General features: G+C 43.7%; 1 protein-coding gene and 1 long non-coding RNA gene across 2 annotated transcripts in view; both read left to right on the plus strand.

The window, feature by feature from the left end:
- On the plus strand, window positions 1-18,266 carry LOC125102322 (uncharacterized). Its single transcript, XR_007128102.1, has 3 exons — window positions 1-494; window positions 6,895-7,002; window positions 16,616-18,266. It is a non-coding gene; the product is annotated as an uncharacterized LOC125102322 (long non-coding RNA).
- LOC125101694 (WAS/WASL-interacting protein family member 1-like) overlaps window positions 1-21,604 on the plus strand; it is a 146,495-nt gene that overhangs the window by 9,044 nt on the left and 115,847 nt on the right. The window contains exon 3 of the mRNA XM_047732029.1: window positions 20,664-21,100. Coding sequence (XP_047587985.1) covers window positions 20,664-21,100 — 437 coding nt within the window. The remainder of the gene's footprint in view (window positions 1-20,663; window positions 21,101-21,604) is intronic.

The raw sequence follows: 21,604 nt of genomic DNA on the forward strand, positions 1-21,604 counted from the left end.
GGCAGATTCTTGTATCAAAAGGTTTAAGCTGAGCTCAGGATGTTCCCATTCTTCCTTCCCCCCAACGGCACCCCTCAGGGGGCCAGAATGGAGAAAAGCAAATACTTCTGAGCAGCGGCTTTACTCAAGAAACCATGCCAAAGCTGCGGCATTTAAAACAGAGAGTGAAGCACTGTCCTGCCTTTTAGGACCCTACAGTCCTGTCACCGAGACAGGCTATAGTATCTGAAGGCAGCTGATCACCCCAGGGATGTTTTATGCAGTGACAGCGTGGTACAAAGGAAAATAAGGGAAGATCAAGGTGGCTAGAGAGGTCAGGTCTGGGAGTGGTGGTCCTTGGTCTCGAGGAGCTTGCTGTCTTTGTGTCCTCTCTGCCAGAGGCAGGACACTGAGAGCAAGTTTGCTTTTTGGAGCAGAAGGAGTCCTTGGGTTGATGGACTCTGGCGGGACTCCAAGAAGATTCAATAGCCAATTCAAACAAGCAAAATCTGGAGGTGAGCGCATGAAGGTGGAGTGGTATTTCACCTCGAGAACTTGCGTTTGAAGGTGGGGAGCGTGAGCAGGCCTTGCCAACAGGCAAATGCGATCGGGTTTAATGCTGAGATCCAAAAACCCATTCCAGTCCTAATGATATTTCTGTCCTTTCTTACACAAAGACCAAGTACCTTAAAAGCTAGAGCTCTGATGTTTGATGTCAAGAGTCTGTGTGATGAACGCTGGTTTTCTAACATTTTAATTACATCAACACAGAAAAAGGCACTGATTCTCAGATACAGCTTTGCGGATCTACTCTGATGATCACCCTGTGTAACCACATCCTGGTTCAACAAATAGAACACTACCGGTGCATCTCCCTTCCCTGGTCCCTTCCCAGTCATCAGAGGCAACCGCTATCCCAACGCCTACACCAGACATTAGTGTCACCTGTTTCTAACTTTCTAGAAATGGAACTACCTAGTACCAATTAATTTATGCCTGGCTCCTTTCTCTCAACCTTACGTTGGTAAGATTCATTCAAGAGTTGACTTATTTACTATACTGAGCAGTATTCCATAATATGAATGTGTCACGCTCGCTCCATTCTGCTATTGAGGGACACTTGGATTGTGTCTTCTTTGGACTATCACATACAAGTGATGTTGCTATAAATGTTCTTATACCTACACTGAGCACATTTAAGTGTGTTTCTGTTGGGTATATGCATGGGAGTAGAATTTCAGGATCCTAAATTCCGCATCGATTCAATATCTGTAGTCGCTGTCAAAGTTTTTCCAAAGTGACTGTATGAATTTATACTCGCACAGGAGTTGTGAGCCTTATACACAGCTTTGCTGACACTGGAGATGATCGTCTTTTTAGTTTTAGCCATTTGGGGGGCATACTCTAGGGTCTCTTTGTTGTCTTAATTTTTAGTTCCCTGATGACTGATGTAGAATATTTTTTCACATGTTAATGAGCTACTTGGGTATCTTTTCTGTAGAGTAAGTTTTCCAACCTTTTGCCCATTTTTAATTGCAATGACTGATTGTTTTAGTTAATTGATTTGTCTAAGTTCTATGCATTGCTTGGATGCTAGACTTTTATGGGGCCCAATTCTTGCAAATACCTTCTCTCTGGCTGTCTTCGGAGCTTAGTGATCAGCAAACGTCTCTAGGAGAAAAAGTAGCTGAATCGTGGGCTCCTCTCTCCAGAATTCTCTTTTCTCAGAGATTTTGGTCCTAGACCTCAGTTTCTGGGCGGCTCTTTAATGACTCCAAACATGAGTTTGTGTGCCTGATGGTTTATCCGGATTTACTGCTAGTTTTTCACTTCCGAAGCGTTGGTCTATTATAAGCTCTTCTTCCATCTCTAGAAGCATGAAGTTAAGAACTTTTGGGCATCTCAAAGGAAAACCATAGAATAGAGAAGCATGTGTGATATCCTAAGGACAATGACCCCTGACCCCATGCTCAAACGTGGTCTGAGACTGGAGAGAAACACCTGTCCTGGGCTGGGGCACAGGGCCAGGGGAACTGGGGTACAGAGACGATCAGAGAGTTTAGCTGGTTGCTGTGTGAGGCTGTGCCCTTGTCCCTGGGGATGGGGATAAAATAACCTAGAGAAGATCTGGAGATAAAATAACCTAGAGAAGATCCCAAAGCAGTGTCCTGGGCGTCAGCCCCTAGGAAATTGGGGCCTCTTGAGAAGCCCCCATCCAGTAGAGCAGTGAATTGGAAAAAGCAAAACAAAACCCCAAACAGCTTTAGACTGAGAAGCAGAGGACAGCTTTTAAGTCCTGTGTATCCCAAAGGCCCCAAGTGCTCTGGGAGGGGGACTTCCCAAACCTGTCTGTTGCCCAAAGAAAGGCGCAGGGCTGGGCCAAAAATGGCCCAGCAGACTGGAAGAGGCCTCCAGGTTGATACAGGAGCACACCCTCTGGAGTCCTGCTGGTGGGAGCCTGTGTGGGGCTTGTGCGGTGCTGTTTACCATAAAGTCCAAGTGTGATGTCAGGTCCAGGCTAGATAGACTCAGAGCCCTAAGGCGTGTGTGCCAATCACATATCCCTCATGCCAGGCTGGCTCTGCTGTCATTCGAAGGAATCCCTCACCTGCCCGCACCCCTGGCCTCCTCAGGGACCTTATTGCTTATTTTATATCCAGAGAGGAGAAAAGGAGCAGGGAACTGGGTGGGGAGGGGGCATCCGAAATTAACAAAATAAGTGTCTGAAAGAGACCAGATTTCTACACTGGAAGGGACTGAATTTCTTTGGGGATGACATTTAGTATCCTTCTCCCGTTGTGGCTTGAGTCATGGTTCCTCAGAAGATATGCTCAAGTCCTGACTCTTGGTACTTATCTGGAAATAGGGTCTTACTGATGAAACCGTGTTAAGTTGAGGTCATTAGAGAGGGCTCCAATTCAGTATGACTGGTGTCCCTAGAAGAGGAGAAGAGACAGAGACCCACAGGGAGAACCCCACCGGATGGCAGAGGTTGGAGTGATGTGTTCACAAGCCAAGGAACGCCAAGGATTTCAGGCAACTACGAGAAGCTAAAAGAAAGTCATGGGACAGATTGTCCCCTAGAGCCTTAACAGAGATCATGGCCCTGCTGACACCTTGATCTCAGATTTCTAGTTTCCAGAACTGTGTGAGAATAGATTTCTGTTGTTTAAAGACACCAGTGTAAGGTGACTTGTTACCACCTCCTAGCAAACTAACACAACTACTAACTAGAAATGGGGTCTGGTGGACTGAATTGAGTTCAAGAAGGGAAGAAGAAAGATAATTAGATTTCTGTACCTGTCCCCACATTTTATATTCAACTCAGGATCTGAGCGCATGTTTTCCTTGTGAGGGGAATTCAGGTGACCCCGTGTCCTCAGTGTGCAGATCTGCCTCTCTCCACGTAGGAGCTCTCAAGTTTGTATCTACCTTAAGCACACCAGCATGGCAAGGCTCAGGGGGCTTTTGCTTTTCTGATTCTTGTTTCATGACTAGCCTAAACTTGCTTGAGTCAGGACTGACACCAATTGAGGAAATGGATACAGTTTATAACCATGTGAACTTTGCAATAAGAGATAACTTGGGCCAAGGTCTCACCAGGAAGGGAATTACAGAAAGTACTCGATGCAGTCACAATATTTTCTCATATAAATGTGTACCATTAGGGTTGATCTGTTGGAGTGATTGACGGGCTGTGGGGAGGCCTCCTCTATTAAATTGCCCTCATTGCTCATATGAATGTCTGAGAGTCCACAATGTTTCATCATTCCTTTCATTCTCAAAGGCATCGTCAGTTTTTCAATTAAACACCAATGTCCCCTGAGAAGGTTCATGGTGTGAGCTCTTAGCAACAGCCAGTGGTTGTTTTTTGTGTGATTTCTATCCTGGGACCTAGAGGAGATATTGGGGAAGGGACCCAGAAGGCCATGGTCAGCTTCCCAATGTGGTCTAGGGCTCAGTCATTATAATCAACAGCTAATATTTAATAAACATCCATGTGGTAACAATGATAATTAACATGGAAATCTGGAACTTTGCTTTCCAAATGGAAAGGAGTTCATTAATAAAATGAGGAGTCCCGTCTTCCCCATGCAGTTAGTGATCTGACCTATCCACTCTGGGTCAGCTGGGAGACAGCTCTATGACTACGGGCAAGTTGCTTACCCTTTTTATGACCGAGGTATCTCCTCGTCTGTGAAATGGGACAATAGTGTCACCTACCTAATGAGGCAGTTACAAGATGCAAATGAGATACATTATCTGAATCATTGAGCTCAGGGCTTGGCACAGAGTAAACGCTCAATAAACGTTAGTATATCATTGGTCTCTGAATTTCCTCTCCCTAGGCTAGTAGACAATTGAGTTTCTTTACGCAATGCTGGTTTTGTGCTAAAATCATCTGCGTTGTTTCACGGAGTGATCCAGGGCTGTGTTGTGAATGTGAATTCAGATATCAGTCCGTCAAAGAGCAATAGAGAACTCCTGCATTGGACAAAGCCCACACTGTGCCACATATTATGTATTTTTCGTGTTTGAAAATATATTGAAAAGCAAGCATCAGCATAAAAGAATTCTGTAATTGTTTGTAGCTTGTATGACACATGGTGCTTACTGTGTGCTTTACAAGGTAGGAACTCATTTACTCCCCAGCTGATCCCATCTGGCGCACTCTATTATTATCGCCATCAACACATGAGGAAACAGGCTTGGAGGGGTCACAAAACGAGTGTAAGACATGAAGCCAGGATTTAAACCAGACATTCTGACTCCAGTAGGGGCCGTTCGCTGTTACACTTGTTGCCACAAGAGTTCACGCACACACACATAGGTGCACAGGTACGCACACACACACATTCACCTTCCCTGAAAACATATGATGGCCGGTGCTTTACAGACATCTCCTCGTGTAATCACATCTGGCATGATGCAGCATGAGATACCCAGGAAAGGAAGGGCACTGGGTTTTTATCAAAGGGGAGCCTCTGCCAACCATGTAACTTCTGGGGGCAGAGAGGGTTAGGGGAGAGTTGGCATTTATCTAAAAAGCTCTGACAACATTCCTTATCTCCGCTCTCCGATGAAGGTGAACTCGAGCCTGCGGAGGAGTTACACACGAGCAGCTCCCAATGAAAGGGGAAAAGGAAAAAAGGAGGTTTTTCAGAACCTAGTTATGGTAATGAATAGAGGAAATTAACGTGATAGACCAGGAAGAAGTAAGAGACTCCCGCCCAGGGGGCTGAGCATCCTGTGGCCACGTCTCTGAATGGGACTTTGCACCATGTGTGTGTCCAGCAAGAGATGGACCAGCTCCATCAGGGAACTGCCTGCTCATGTGGCAAGAGGCCTTCAAGTCCCTAGGATGTTCTGAGTCCTGGTCCGGGAATCGTCAAACCCTCACCGTCTACTCGCCCAGGGAGAGGAGATTCTGAGCTCCGTGCTGCAGATAATGGCTTTCATTTGCATCTTGTTACCGCCTAAGGCGACAGGTAATGTTATTGTCCCATTTCCCAGATGAGGAATATACCCCCATCCCAGAGTCCGTGGCTAGTTAGGGAGGGGAACAAATCCTCAAAATGCAGTGAAAGGACAGAGCTGGTGCCACCCAGACAGACCCTGGGAGGTGTTCACGGACAGATGCCACTTTGCCAGGTCCCAAAGCATCAGAGAGTTACCAGGACCTTGTGATTGTCGGGGCTTCTGCCCATTCCCATTCCGGTGGGAATGGTGGAGAGGAGGAGAGGTTTGGACGCTTTTTAGGATGTGACCCGGAGAAGGCTGGAGGAACAAATTGTTGTGGGCATGAAGGTCAGGAAAGGTCAGAGGCAGCTCCGAGCTGTGTGGGAATTAGGTACACTACTGAGTGAGGTAGGGAGCAAGACAGAGGAGGAGGCAGTCTGGGGAAGTGGCAGAATGGCGAGGTGGGTGTGGACAGGGCAGGGGCTGGGAGTTAGGTAGCAGGGCTTCATTCTCTGGAACTTTGTTTTTTTGTCCTTCTCCACTTGTAGGTCTGTGTTTTGCTGAAATTGTGTTGGACAGAAAGAAAATGGGAATAAAATGTAACTTTTAGAAGGAATAGATGGGGCTTATGGTCCCCGGATGGTCTGGGTGACCCCCTGACGCACTGCTTGTTCAGTTACTCCTCGTAGGAGCTGGACGCGTGTAGGGTCACCACTGCATCACTGGGGTCAGTCCTCCCCCCCACTGCTCAGCTGGCCCTCGGGACAGTGCTGGGGAGACAGGAGAGTGCTCCTCTCAGAACGGCTTGTTTCTCATGACCTCAGTGTGATGACAAAAGGCAGATTTCTCAGCCACTTCCTTCTCCAGTAGGCAAACCTGGACTGCCTTCAGGTTTCTGTGTGAGCAGGTAGGGACAGGAACGCTGCTGGCTCATAATAATAGTTGAGGGGTGCGCATTTCTCAGTTAAATTCCAGGTTGTTAGGACTCCACATAAATTAACAAGATCTTGTGATAGGAAATGGTGCTTTAACAAAGAAATTTTCTAAAACATGTGATAAATTGGGTCTACCTCAGTAGAAGGAACTGAAATTGTTTTATAAATTCTCTGTGGCATTGCTGGCAAGGAGTAGAGATTTGCAGATGATAGAGACAGCCAGGCTGTGAGGTGAGAGGGAAAAAGTACAGTCCCCCCCACCCCCACACACTGTGCTGATGTGTCATCTTCCGATCTCATGGCTGCTTGTTTAAAACAGACTGTCTGTTTTTATTAGGGAATTCCACAAGGGAAAGCGTGTTTGCAGAGACTCATTCCAATGACGGAATAATAAAGTACCCAAATGTATGTACTTTCTTGGGAGGGGTGGGTAAACGGGTGGGGTAAGGAAGGAAGTAAACTATTCCAGAGGCATAAAGAATAGACAAGAGCTCTATTTCCTTTCTTTCTTTTCTTTTAGAAAAATGGTAAAATACCAGTATTTTAAAAATTCAACATTGGAGAAAAATTCACGGCAGAAGGATGTCATCAGTCCTGTACCTTTGAGAGATCACAGCAGACACTGATGGTAATTTTAAAATAATCTAGAAGAGAAAATGTTAATGTCAAATTTGTTTTTTATTTTTTAATGGAAACCTATTCCTTATAGTGTAAAGATATAAATCTCATCTCTTATAGAAAGGTTATAAGTAGTCCTATAGAAAACTGTATCTAATTTAAAAGTCTGAATTTTGGATTTTAAAGCTTGTGGCTTATTTAAAACTTAGAGTTAGAAAGTTTGGATTAAAAAAGGAAAAGAATAGCTACACATTTAAGGTATTATTGCTCTAACTTAAGACAACAAAGATTCATTAATTCTGTATCTGTTAATTCAATAAGTATTTAGGTTATATTCTAGACACGAAGTTTAAAAGCCAGATTTTTTTCTGTCTGACATCATTTTTTCATTCTATTACTAATGTTTATAAACTCCTTTTAAAAAATGCAATAGGTAGGCCATTAAGTGAATCAGGTAAGTCTATATGTACTGACATGCAAATATATATATCCCATATATATATATATGAATAGTTGATATATAATATAACACATTTGATGAATGTCCACTATAATAATCATAGGGTACCCTAAGACTTTTTCTTTCTTTTGAGATATACTGGACTTTAAAAAAATTGACAAGCATATATAAATCTGAGCTCCAGGTCAGGTTTTAGCTCATTTAATACCCTTGTTTTGAATACCCTAGCTTGTACCCCAACCCAAGTACTATATCATCACCAAATTATAACTTTCTAAGGAGGTACAAAATAGTTCATGCATGCCTCTTCAACTATATAGCAGTGCACCTGCACAGATCTCATACCTCTGCTTATGAAGAGAAAGATGCTAGTCTAATATCTGGGCCAAGTCCATTCTCTAGGTAGTTCAATTTAAAAAAAATCACTTCCCATCTAAAGATCCCATCCATAATCAGTTGACTTCATGCCAGCAACCCTCCACTCCAAATGTGGCATGAGCTATCTTTGTCAGCAAGCAGAAGTGTATCTATTTCTCCTTTCTTCTTGCCCACGTAGAACTGTGGCATCCAGATGCCACATGCAAATGCTTCTGATAAGAAGCAGCAGTAGCGTGAACCTAGTAGAAGGTTAGGAAGAAAATGCTGCTCAGGGGAGAGTGGAAATGTCTGAACATAATGAACAGGGTTGGGAGGAAGTAAAAGGAATTCAGGAAGCGTCCAACCAGAGAAGCTGTGATGGTGTCCAAGAGCAAGTGTCACAGGATGAGGGGATTGAGAAAGTGGAACTTGGGGCCATAAAGGGAAACTTGAGAAAAAAAGCTGTGCTTGTGGTTTGTAAGTTTTGCATTTCACAGAAATTTTATGGGTTCAGCAAACACATTTCCTATGCTGAAAGCTCCAGTGAAAAGAAATGCTGGCTATACAACCATCTGGTGAACAAGAATTGACTGGACACCCTTAAGGTGTATAGCATTATAATAGGCACTTTATTGGATTCAGAAAATAGTTAACTTAAAGAGACAGCACAGCGAATCGCCTGGAGATACAGCATAGAAATAGTTTGAAAAATGTTGCCTGAGGTATATGAGCAGGAGATTTGTTTACTAATCTCAGAGTGTATGCTGCATGGAAGGGATCACTGGGGGTCTTCTCTGGGAGCAAAGGACCTTGCTGGCACTACAAGCCCAGCTGCTGCACTCTTCTGTGGACCCACCTCCTCAAATACACACTTGTCTGGAGCCCATCCAAAGTGGGGCCACAGGCCCGGCAGTGTTCAGGCAGCCCTGACAGTGACCAGCACCACTGTAAGGTGATTCCCACCCTGAGAAGAGGGAAAGATGACCATGTACACCTAGTCCCAACAGTGGGTTGGGAGCAGACATCTGGTCAGATCGCAGGCCCTACTCACCAACAAATCTTCTTGTCATAACATGGAGAAAGAGCCCTGAAGTTCAGTGTTAATACATCGCTGGCAAATGTCTAGTCTGACTCAATTCAAACACAAGACAGCCCCAGACTGGCTCACTAACAACCACAGGGACACACTTCTGCCCACAACAGGCAAAGAGAGCCATTGCAGACAACTGATCTGAAGGCAAAAGCAGCTAAAGCCCAACAGTAGGGCACACACAACACACATAGGAGTCATCCCTGATGTGCCAGGTGCTGGTGAACAGGGGACACTGTGCCACAGAGCACTACAGAAGCTCTTCTACAAAACTACTTGCAAGGACAGGAGATGTAGGTGACTTTCCTAACACATAGAAACAGGCACAGAGAGTTAGACAAAATGAGACAGAGGAATATGTCCCAGATGAAAGAACAAGACAAAATGACAGCAAGAGACCTAAATGAAATGGAGATAAGTAATGTGCCCAAAAGAGAATATAAAGTAATGGTCACAAAGATACTCACTGGACTTGAGAAAACAGTGGAGGACCTCAATGGGACCCTTAACAAAGAGACAGAAAACATAAAAAAGAACCAATCAGAGATGAAGAGATAAATAACTGAAATTAAAAATACACTGGATTGGGGAGGGGCGCCTGGGTGTGTCAGTCAATTGATCGGCCAGCTCTTGATATTGGCCCAGGTCATGATCTTAGGGTCCTGGGATCGAGCGCCATATTGGGCTCTACGCCCAGCAGGGAATCTGCTTGAAGATTCTTTCTCTCTCCCCTCTGCCCCTCCCTCAGCTTGTATGCATGCTTTTTCTCTCTCAAATCAATAAATCTTAAAAAAAAAAAAAGATTTTATTTATTTATTTGAGAGAGAGAAAGCACAAGCAGGGGGTGCAGGAGAGGGAGAAGGGGAGCCCAACATGAGGCTCCAATCCAGGACCCTGGGATCACAACCAGAGCCAAGGCAGACACTTAACCAGCTGAGCCACCCTGGTGGCCCTAAATAAATCTTTAAAAAAAAAATACACTGGATGGAATAAGTAGTAGACTAGAAGAAGTAGAAGAATGAATCAGTGACCTGGAGGACATAGTAATGGAAAGTAATCAACCTGAAGAGGAGAGAGGAAAAAAAAAAGAAAAAAGTTTTAGGGAGCTCAGTGACACCAACAAATATAATGACATTTGCATTACAGAGATTCTAGAAAAAGAAGAGAGAGAAAAGGGGGCAAAAAATTTATTTGAAGTAATAATAGCTGAAAACTTCCCAAGTCTGGGGAAGGAAACAAAAATCCAGATGCAGGAGGTACAGAGAGCCCCAAACAAAATCAAGCCAAGGAGGTCCACACCAAGACACATAATAATTAAAATGGCAAAAAGTAGTGATAAGGAGAGAATTTTCAAAGCACCAAGAGAAAAGAAAACAGTTACATACAAGGGAAACCCCATAAGGCTATTAGCTGATTTTTTAGCAGAAACTTTGCAGGCCCTGGGCACCTGGGTGGCTCAGCCAGTTAAGCATCTGCCTTTTGGCTCAGGTCATGATCTCAGGGGCCTAGGATCAAGCCCTGAGACAGGCTCCCCGCTCAGCGGGGAGTCTGCTTCTCCCTCTTCCTCTCCCTATCCCTCTGCCCTCCTCCCCCATACTCTCTTTCCAAAAATGAATAAATAAATCTTATAAAAAAAAGAAAGCCAATGAACTATGAGAGAAGATAGCAAGAGAAGAAAGGAACAGAGAAGAACTATAAAAACAACTGTAAAACAAGTAATAAAATGGCAACAAGTACATATCTATTAATAATTACCTTGAATGTAAATGGACTAAATTCTCTAATCAAAAGACACAGGGTGATTGAATGGATAAAAAAGGAAGGCCCATCTATATGCTACCTACAAGAGATTCATTTTAGACCTAAAGACACATGCAGATTGAAAGTGAAGGGATAGAAGAGCATTTATTATGCAAATGGAAGTGAAAAGAAAGCTGGGATAGCAATACTTATATCAGACAAAATAGACTTTAAAACAAATTATAATAAGGGACAAAGAAGGACACTATATAATCATAAGGGGGACAATCCAACAAGAAGATATAACAATTGTAAATATTTATGCACCCAAATTCAAAAAGCAGTTAATAACAAACATAAAGGAACTAATCGATTGTGATATAATAATGGTAAGCTTATATCCATAGATAGATCACTTATATCCTCACTTATATCCATAGATATAACTTACTCCTCACTTATATCCATAGATAGATCATCCAAACAGAAAATCAAGGAAATAGTGGCTTTGAATGACACATTGAACCAGATGGATCTAACAGATAGTTCAGAACAGTCCATCCTAAAACAGGAGAATACATATTCTTTTCAAGTGCATGTGGGACATTCTCCAGAATAGATCACATATTAGGCTACAAAACATATCTCAGCCAGTTTAAAAAAAAAAAAACAAGTCATACCATGCATCTTTTCTGATCACTGCATTATAAAATTAGAAATCAATCACAAGAAAAAATTTAGAAAGAACACAAATACATGGAAGTTAAATAACATGCTACTAAGCAGTGAATATATCAACCAAGAAATCAAAGAGGAAATTAAAAATACATGGAGACCAATGAAAATGAAAACACAATGGTCCAAAAATCTTTAGGATGCAACAAAAGTTGTTATAAGAAGGAGGTTTATAGCAATACAGGCCTACCTCAAGAAGAAAGAAACATCTCAAACAACCTAACCTTACACCTAAAGGAGCTAGAAAAAGAAGAATAACCCCAAGACCTAAAAACAGTAGAAGGAAGGAAATAATAAAAACTAGGAGAGAAATAAATAAAAAAGAAATGAAAAAAAAAAAAAAAAGAATAGATCAATGAAACCACCAGCTGGTTCTTAGAAAAGATCAACAAAACTGATACACCTTTAGCTAGACTCCTTAAAGAGAGAGAGAGAACACTCAAACAAAACCAGAAATGAAAGAGGAGGATACACAACAACCAACACCATAGAAATACAAAGATTGTAAGAGAATATTATGAGAATATTCTCATATTATGTATGAGAATATTATGAATTTGTCCAACAAATTGGACAACCTAGAAGAAAAGGATAAATTCCTAGAAACATATAATCTCCCAAAACTGAGCCAGGAAGAAATAGAAAGTTTAAACAGATTAATTACCAGCAAAAAAAAAAAATTGAATCAGTAATAAAAAAACAAAAAACAAAAAACTCCCCAACAAACAAAAGTCCAGCTTCACAGTTGAATTATACCAAATGTTTAAAGAAGACTTAATACCTACTCTTATCAAACTATTCCAAAAAATAGAAGAGGAAGGAAAGCTTCCAAATTTATTTTATGAGGCCAGTATTACCCTGATATCAAAACCAGATAAATATGCTACCAAAAAAGAGAACTGTAGGACAATAATTTGGATTAACATAGATGTAAACATCCTCAACAAACTCAGCAAAATACTAGCAAAATGACTCTAACCATATATTTAAAAAATCACTCACCATGATCAGTGGAATTTATTCCTGGGATGTATGGATGGTTCAATATTTTCAAATCAATCAGTGTGATACCCCATATCAATAAGAGAAAGGATAAAAACCATATGATCATTTTGATAGATGCAGAAAAAGCATTTCACCAAGTACAACAACCATTCATGATAAAAACTTTCAACACAGTAGTTTTGAAGGGAACATACCTCAACATAATAAAGGACATTTATGAAAAATTCACAGCTAACATCATACTTAATGGTGAAAACCAGAGCATTTCCCTATTGTCAGGAACAAGACAAGGATGCCCACTCTCACCACTTTTATTCAACATAGTACTGGAAGTCCCAGCCACAGCAATCAGACAAGAAAAAGAACTAAAAGGCATCCAAATTGGTAAGGAAGAAGTAAGACTTTCACTCTTTGCATATGACATGGTACTATATATAGAAAACCCTAAAGACTCCACCAAAAAATTACTAGAACTGGTAAATGAATTCAATAAGGTCGTGGTGTACAAAATCAATGCACAGAAATCCATCTCATTTCTAAGCACTAACAATGAAATGGCAAAAAGGGAAATTAAGAAAATGAACCCATTTATAATTACACCAAAAATAATAAAATGCCTAGGAATCAACCTAACCAAAGAGGCGAAAGGCCTGTACTCTGACAACTATAAAACACTGATGAGAGGAAGTAAAGATGACACAAATGGAAAGACATTCTGTGCTCATGGGTTGGAAGGATAAATATTGTGAAAATGTCCATAGTACTGATAGCAATCTGTAGCAATCCCCATTAAAACACCAACAGCATCTTTCACAGAAGTAGCATTAACAATCCTAAAATTTGTATGGAACCACAAAAGACCCAGAATAGCCAAAACAATCTTGGAAAGGAAGAACAAAATTGGAAGTATCACAATGTCAGATGAAAAGATATAATATATAACTGTAGTATTCAAAATAGTATGGTACTGGCACAAAAATAAATACATAGATCAATGGAACAGACTAGAAAACCCAGAAATAAACCTGTGATTATATAGTTAATTAATCTTAGACAAAGGTAGAAAGAATATGCAATAGGAAAGAAGTCTTTTCAACAAATGGTTTTGGGAAAATGAACCGCTTTCTTATGATGCCATAAACAAAAATAAATTTTAAATGGATTAAAGACCTAAATGTGAAAACTGAAACCATAAAAATCCTAGAATAAACCACAGGTGGTAATGTTTCTGGCATCAGCCATAGCAACTTTTTTCTATATATGTCTCCTGAGGCAAGGGAAACAAAAGCAAAAATAAACTAGTGGGACTATATCACAATAAAATCTTCTGCACAGCAAAGGAAACAATGAACAAAACTAAAAGGCACCCACAACTATATGGCAACTAATCTTCAACAAAGCAGGAATGAATATCCAGTGGAAAAAAGACAATCTCTTTGGGTACCTGGGTGACCTGCCTTTGCCTCAGGTCATGATTTCAGGGTCCTGGGATGGAGCCCCTGTGTGGGGCCCTCCCTGCTCAGCAGGGAGTCTCCTTCTCCCTCTGCTCCTCCCCCACTTCCATTCATGCAGTCATTTTCTCTCTCAAATAAATAAAATCTTTTTTTTTTTTTTTAAAGGCAGTCTTGTGCTTGCTTCGGCAGCACATATAATTAAAAAAAAAAAAGGCAGTCTCTTCAACGCAAGGTATTGGGAAAATTGGACCACTTACACCATAAACAAAAATAAATTCAAAATGGATGAAAAACCTTAGTGTGAGACAGGAAACCATCAAAATCCTAGAGAACACAGGCAGAAACCTCTCTGACCTCGGCCTTAGCAACTTCTTACTAGACATGTCACTGCAGGCAAGGGAAACAAAAACAAAAATGAATTACTGGCATTCAAAAAAAAAAAAAAAGCTTCTGCACTGTGAGGGAAAGACTCAACAAACTGAGCTATGAGGTATCACTCACATCTGTCAGAATGGCTGAAATTAACAACACAAGAGACAACAGATTTTGATGAGGATGTGGAGAAAGGGGAACGATCTTATAATCTTGGTGGGAAGGCAAACTCTTATAGCCACTCTGGAGAACAGTATGGATGTTCCTCAAAAATAGAACTACCCTATGACCCAGCAATTGCGCTATATGTATTTACCCAAAGTTTACAAAAATACTGATTCAAAGGGGTACATGTACCCTGATGTTTATAGTAGCATTATCTACGACAGCCAAAATGTGGAGAGAGCCCAAATGTCCATCAACAGATGAATGAATAAAGAAGATATGCATATATACAATGGAATATCACTCAGCTATCAAAAAGAATGAAATCTTGTCATTTGCAATGACATAGTTGGAGCTAGAGGGTATTATGCTAAGTGAAATAAGTCAGAGAAAGACAAATCCCACGTATTTCACTCATATATAGAACTTAAGAAAGAACACATGGGAAGGGGGAAAGTTAAAAAAGGAGAGAAACAAGTCATAAGAGCACTGAGGGTTGATGGAGGAGGTGGGTGGGTGATGGGCTATATGGAGGATGGGAATCAAGAGGGCACTTGTTATGATGAGCACTGGGTGTTGTATGTAAGGGATGAATCACTGAATTCTACTCCAGAAACCAATACTGCACTGTATGTTAACTATCAAAAATTTAAATAAACTTAGGGGTGCCTGGGTGGCTCAGTGGGCTAAAGATTCTGTCTTCAGCTCAGGTCAAGATCCCAGGGTCCTGGAATCAAGCTCCGCATCAGGCTCTCTGCTCAGCAGGGAGCCTGCTTCCCCGTCTCTCTCTCTCTCTGCCTGCCTCTCTGCCTACTTGTGATCTCTGTCAAATAAATAAATAAATAAAATCTTTAAAAAATCTTTTAAATAAATTTTAAAAAGAAAGTCTTAAAAATAAAAGAATAAAAAATGTTGTTAAGCTTGTCTCAGTATGATATTTAGGGTCTTTTTCTAACTTTTCCCCTTGTTTACAGAAGTAATCCATGTTTTGGAAAATAAAAGTCTAAAAATTTTTTAAAAACTAAACTAAAAGGAAATCTACTGAATGGGAGAAGATATTTATAAAGACATCTCTGATAAAAGGTTAATATCCAAAATATATAAAGAACATCTACAACTCAACACCCAAAAAACAAATAATCCAATTAGAAAATGGGCAGAAGACATGAACAGAAGTTCTCCAAAGAAGACATCCAGATGGCCAACAGACACAGGAAAAGATGTCCTATAACACTCATCATCAGGAAAATGCAAATCAAAACCACAATGAGATACCACCTCCCACTTGTCAGAATGGCTAAAATAAAAAACACAGGAAACAACAGGTGTTGACAAAGATGTGGGAAAAAGAACCCTTGTACATTGTTCATGGGAATGCAAACTGGTGCAGCCACAGTATAGAGGTTCCTCAAAAATTAAAAATAGAAAAAAATTAAAAATAGAATTACCATATGATCCAGTAATTCCACTGCTGGGTAGTTATACAAAGAAAACAAAAACGCTAATTTGCCAAGATATATGTATCCCTGTCTTTATTGCAACATTATTTACAATAGCCAAGATATCAAAGTAGCCCAAGTGTCCTTCGATAGGTGAATGGATAAAGATGTGGTATATGTATACAAAGGAATATTACTCAGCCCTGAAAAGGATGAGATCTTGCCATTTGCAACAGCATGGGAGGAGCTAGAGGATATAATACTCAGTGAAATAAGCTAGAGAAAAACAAATACCATATGATTTCATTAATATGTGGAATTTAAGAATCAAAAAACAAACAAAAAAAGAGACCCATAAAAAAACAGACTATTAACTACAGTGAACAAACTGATGGTCACCAGAGGGGAGATGGGTGGGGGATGGGTGCAATTGGTGAAGGGGATTAAGAGCACACTTACAATGAGCAATGAGTAATGTACAGGATGATTGAATCATGAATCACTCTATTATACACCTGAAACTAATATAACAGTATGTTAGGCACACTGGATTCAAATTAAAAAAAAAAAAAAGATTTTAAAAAATGAACTTGGCAGTGGGAAGGAAAACTGGTCGAATGAATCCAGGAGAAAGAAGACCGGTCATCCATGTGTGTGGGGCGCCCACTGCAGTGCTCTACCTCTCAAATGCACACCAGACACACAGGCAAATGGTTTACGGTGATGGATCTGGAGGGTGGATCTAGAGTTTGGGGTTAAAGACAGCTTTTTGGGATTGTGTCAAGCCTCTGCTTTCTTTCTTTCAGGAATTAGAAAAATGCAGTGAAGTAAATCATGCAAGTTCCCAAACAGCCTGAGGAAAGACCCATTTATGAAGGACCAAGTTATCTTCAGAAAAGAGAGATGTGCCCTTCCTTGAAAAGGCTATCTTCTAGAACTCTCGAAAGGTCAAGGACAAAAGTACTTTTCCAAAAGTAGCCTGACACAGGGCAGAGTGGCATGCCTCTGCTGGAGGGACAGCTGGACTAGAGGCATGGTGCTCTTTGGTTCCCTACTAGATCCCGGGGTTGCTGGGAGGAAGAGTGTGGGTAGCCTGTTCACGTTAAGGGCATGAAGAACAGAAGAGCACTTAGCAGAAGTATAGGAATCCTCATTTTTGCCCACGGGCTGTAATACTGCTTTTGGGCTCCATGGAGCTATGGATTAAACACAACCATTCTTGAGCGGTGTCGGGTGTGTGTGTGCATGTGGGACGTCGGTTCTATAACCTGCAGGGTCTGGGCTGTAGCACAGACTCTACGCAGCAGGAAGACTCTTTCCTCAGGTGCCAGGAAAGGGTGAAAAAGGAGCAAAAAGCCACAACTTAAAAAAGAAAAAAAAAATCTTCCCAAAGCGAAGGTGTTTTAAGAAAACCTTTGCTGACGTTGAACTCGGGAAGGGTGATTTGCTGGTTGACACCGTTAGCTCACTGTCCTTCTATCAGAAATACTGCACAACCCTGGAAAAAATTTGCAGACAAAATTCAGTTCTGTAAACACAGCTAGGCACCTTCTAGATGCCAGAAAATGCGGGGGAAAAGGTGAATTGGGGATGATCTTTAACTTTGAGTTTAGATTTGGGTAACTTAAGTAAAGATTCTATCAGAGAATATAACAAAATGGGTATTTCTAGGAAGTGGGATTGTAGCCACTATTATTTTTGACGTTTCAGAAAATAGGAAACCGGGTGATCAGTTTTGATGGCTCTGAAGTGAGTGCATGGCGAGGAGAGTGGGGCTGCCTTTTTAAATCCTTCATGCTGTTCTTGTTGCCAAGCATGGAAACTTGAATTTACCTTTGAGAGTAGATTTGCTTTGATTGGGCCTTTGGTTCTTCTACAGGGAAGCTGATCTTGCCATTTAACGACGATGAGGTGTAATTTCCCGATTGTCCGCCATCCCACGGGCTCTTCCTTCTCAGTTCTCTTTGCTCACCCAACCCCAACTTGAAAGAGTTCTGCCTCTTCTGTCCACAGTCTTTACCGGGGCCACCTTGACCACACCCGGGGCTATGATTTATGTCTACAGACAAGTTACTTCTCAGTCTCTGTCTCCAGGCCCAACCTCTGCTCTGAGCACTAGTCTCATACATTCTCCCCAGGCCCTTCCCAGATGTACTTTGCAGTCTGTTCTCCACCCCTAGCTAGACTGGTTGGTGCTTAAAACCCTCCAGTGGGTTCTCATTGTTGGAAGGATAAAATCCAAAATTCTTAACATGCCTACATGAGCATGCATGACTGCCTCTTACTTGTCCCTTTGGTCTCCTCTCCTGGTGCTTTGTCCTTAAACCCTTTCTTCAGAACCGCCCAGCTCTTCCCCACCGCAGAGCCTCAAATTCACCATCCCCCTTTTCTAGAATGTTCCAATTCAGTCCTAGCGCTAGGCTAAGTGTTGCTTTCTCCGGGGGCCCCTCTCTAATTCCTTAGTGCTCGGTTATGATATGCTTTGCATCTTATGCAAAGCATTATGATATGCTTTGCATCTTAAGCAGAGATATAAAAAAGAACTATCTGAAAAGTGATTTGTAAAGTGATTTGCTCTCCCTCAGATTGTAACAATTACACAGATTATATCTCTACCGCCCAGTTCAGTGCCAGGTGCTGAGGAGATGCTCCGTTAAGTGGATTAATAAGTGAGTTTGGGTACTGGGGGACTAAGTTTCTCTTCCTAACATGTAACATGTACATTCATCTTTACATGTACATTCATGTAACATGTACATTCATCTTTACTGTAGACAAAGTTGCATCTCTGCGGATTATCCTGTATTTAATGGAGCGGGATTAGATGAAGGTGAAGAGAAAGTTGTCTCTCCCTCACTAGGCCCTCATGGCACTGCAGCCGGGACTCTGGTGGGGGGCACACCATGTGGCCTATGTGGGGCTCTGGCTAAGGAGAGAGACATGCAGTATGGAGCTCTGTGGATGGTTTCATATTTGGGGGACCATTGTTAGGTTTTAACTTTTTTCTTTTCCTTTCTGTAATCCCATTTGGTTTCTCCAAGTCTTCTATTCAATAGTGTTGAGCCTAACAACTCGGTCAGAGCTGTGCTGGGAGGAACTCACGGAGGAGGCGGCCCTGCCTCCAGGTGGGGCAAAGCTGTAGAGGGGAAAGGCTGAGGCCGCTTGCAGGAGGCGGCCTGGTCGCCAGGAACAAAATGGCCAGCTGGGGGACAAGATTCATAGACGTTGACCGTGTTCATCTGGGATGTGCAGGTGTGTTTGGGGTGGGCCAGTGGCTACGCCTGGACTTTTCGAGGTTGCCTAGTGTGCTGTTTACCTCCTCATTGACCCTCAGTTCCAAACTCATCCTTTTTGCCTTCTCCGTAAAAATGGATCTGGGCCTTTTATATAATTTCCTCTGCCTGTCACTATGCGGTGTGGGGGAGATCTTGCAGGAGGACAGAGCTCTGCCCAAGGCTGCCATGCCCTTGCTTGGGCGGCTCCCACATTTTGGGCATTGTCTCTAGCACCAAGACCCTGTAGTGGAGGGCAGCCAGCAGTGTCTCCCAGCCCCTTCCTCTCTGGGTGATTTTGCAGTGAAGCGCTTCCAGGAGAAGCACCTTTCCTCACAACCTTGGGGTAGATTATTAGCAAACTGCAGAGCATGGATTTCCAGCAAATTTCCCGGCATGATACCACAGTGACTTCTCTGCTGTTCCGTGAGCCATGGTCATGCTCTCCCCCAGCAAGGTGTGGGTCTCACTCTGGGGGAGCAGGAGGCTCATCCTTTGGTGCTCTGTCTCAGCCCTAGCAGAAGTGGCTGTGCCTAGATCCTTTTATCTGCTATACCTATTTTCTTTTTTCTCTGCTTACTTGCCCATCCCTCATTGCTCCAAATCCTGTTGTAGTTAAAGATTCTTTAAACTATTTTGCTGGGTGGCTTCTCTCTCCTGACTGGACCCAGACCGATAACACATGGAACGGGGGCTCACACTCTGATTAATTGGCTATCAAGGGAAGCCGTCCCTAGAAGATTAGGGGAGTTGGAGGTATTTGGGTTGTATTTTTCCGTTTGTGCAGTCAACATATTACTTGTATAACTGAGAAAAAAATAAATTTTATAAAATAGTGTGAAAAATTGCAATATAAGAAAGGGGAAAAATATAAAAACAGTAACAACAACAACAACCCCAAAACAAAAAACACAGACAAAAAAAACCACTAACTAAAAACACAAAATTCCAAACTGCACGTGTGGTAACTCGGTGGCAGAATTAAGTCATGTGTCAAGAGAGAAAAGCTTCTGAGAGGCGGTGATGCTTGAACTCAGTATTGCCGGGTGAGCGGAGTGAGGAGGCATTTTCCTCGGTAGAGCCACCTGCGCAGGTGCGGAGACAGGGCCAGGGGAAGCCTGTGTAGGCGAAAGGGGTCAGTTACCAGTTCAGTGAACAGAGCCCGACTCAGCGGAAGGTGGAGGGAGAACCAGGTCCGTCTGATCCCAGCCAACCAACCCTTGGGGCTTCATCTAAAATGTGTAGGTGTGTGTGGGAGAGCTGATTCTGTTTGTCTTCTAGACTGTGGGCAGCTGTGAGAACCTTCTTTCAGCTGTCTTGGAGCTTAATTGACCAAAGGCCCCGGCTTTCCTACTCTGAAATTCACCTCTGGGTTTGTGCGGAAGCCACACTTCGCAGCCGATGACTGGTAGAAACACGGCTAAGGGGCAGTTGGGTCCCAAGGAGAACTGGGAATGTGGGACTCACGATGGTCCTCCTTAGACTGCGGGCAGGGAGGCCAGGGGGCTTGCTTCCCTCCGTCCTTCCCTGGGATCTGGTGTGCATACAGCAAACTCTCTCCTTTTTCCATTTAACCCCACAGCCATTCCCCCTAAGAAATTCTTCCACGGCTGGTCCTGTGTCGGCGCCTTCTTCTTGGACGACCCCACGGGGACTACATCTTCCTCCCCTTCCCCGTCCTCCTCAGGGGAGAGACTCTGCAAAGGCACAGACTGGGATCGCAGGAGCACAGCCTTCACCCCCGCCCGCCCTGCGCGCCCGCCCGCCCCCATCATCCCGGCCCCCGGGAGCACCCAGGTTTCTCTCCGAAAGCCCGCAGGAACGCCCGCATTCTCCTGCACCCTCGGGTCTCCATTCGGCGTCACCTCCATCTCTCCCGCCTGCCCAACGAGACCGGGGATTCCGCCGGCTACTGTTCTCGGCGGTACCCGAGCAACCGTCTTCTCCGCGATCCGCTCTCCTGCGGAAGGAACCGGAGCTCACTCGCGCCTCGAAGGCAGGAAGGACTCCTCGCCCAGGGTAGGCGCCCACCCAGACTTCGTGAGTTCTGGGTGTTCGTTAGTGGGCGCGCCCCAAAGAAAGTCCCGGAGGCGACGGTCGGGGCCGGGCGGCGGGGGATCGGCGCGGGCCGGGGTGAGGGGAGGAACGGGGCTGGGGAGGGGCCGGGGCGGAGGGGAGGGCTGCGCGGCGGGCGGGGAGGGAGGCGGGCCGAGCGGCCGGGGAGGAGGTGCGGCCGCTCTCGCTGCCACAGGCGCTGCGCGCAGGGCGAGGACCGGCCGTGCCCGCGGCCGCCCAGGAGGACCGAGGGACCCTCCCCCGCGCCCCAACAACTTCTCGCGCCCCGCGCAGACGGCGTCCCTGAGGGGCCCGGCGCTGGGGCCGCGGCGGGAACAGCAGCGCTGCGGGCAGGGCCGGGCGCTCCAGCTGAGGTAAGGGGCGGCGGGCGGGCGGAGCGGGCGGCGGCCCGCGCGCCCAGGGCCCCCTTCCCCGCGCGCGGCTCCCGGCGGCCGCCACCCCTGCGGA

The sequence above is a fragment of the Lutra lutra genome, chromosome 6 (assembly GCF_902655055.1).
Source record: "Lutra lutra chromosome 6, mLutLut1.2, whole genome shotgun sequence".
NCBI lineage: Eukaryota > Metazoa > Chordata > Mammalia > Carnivora > Mustelidae > Lutra > Lutra lutra.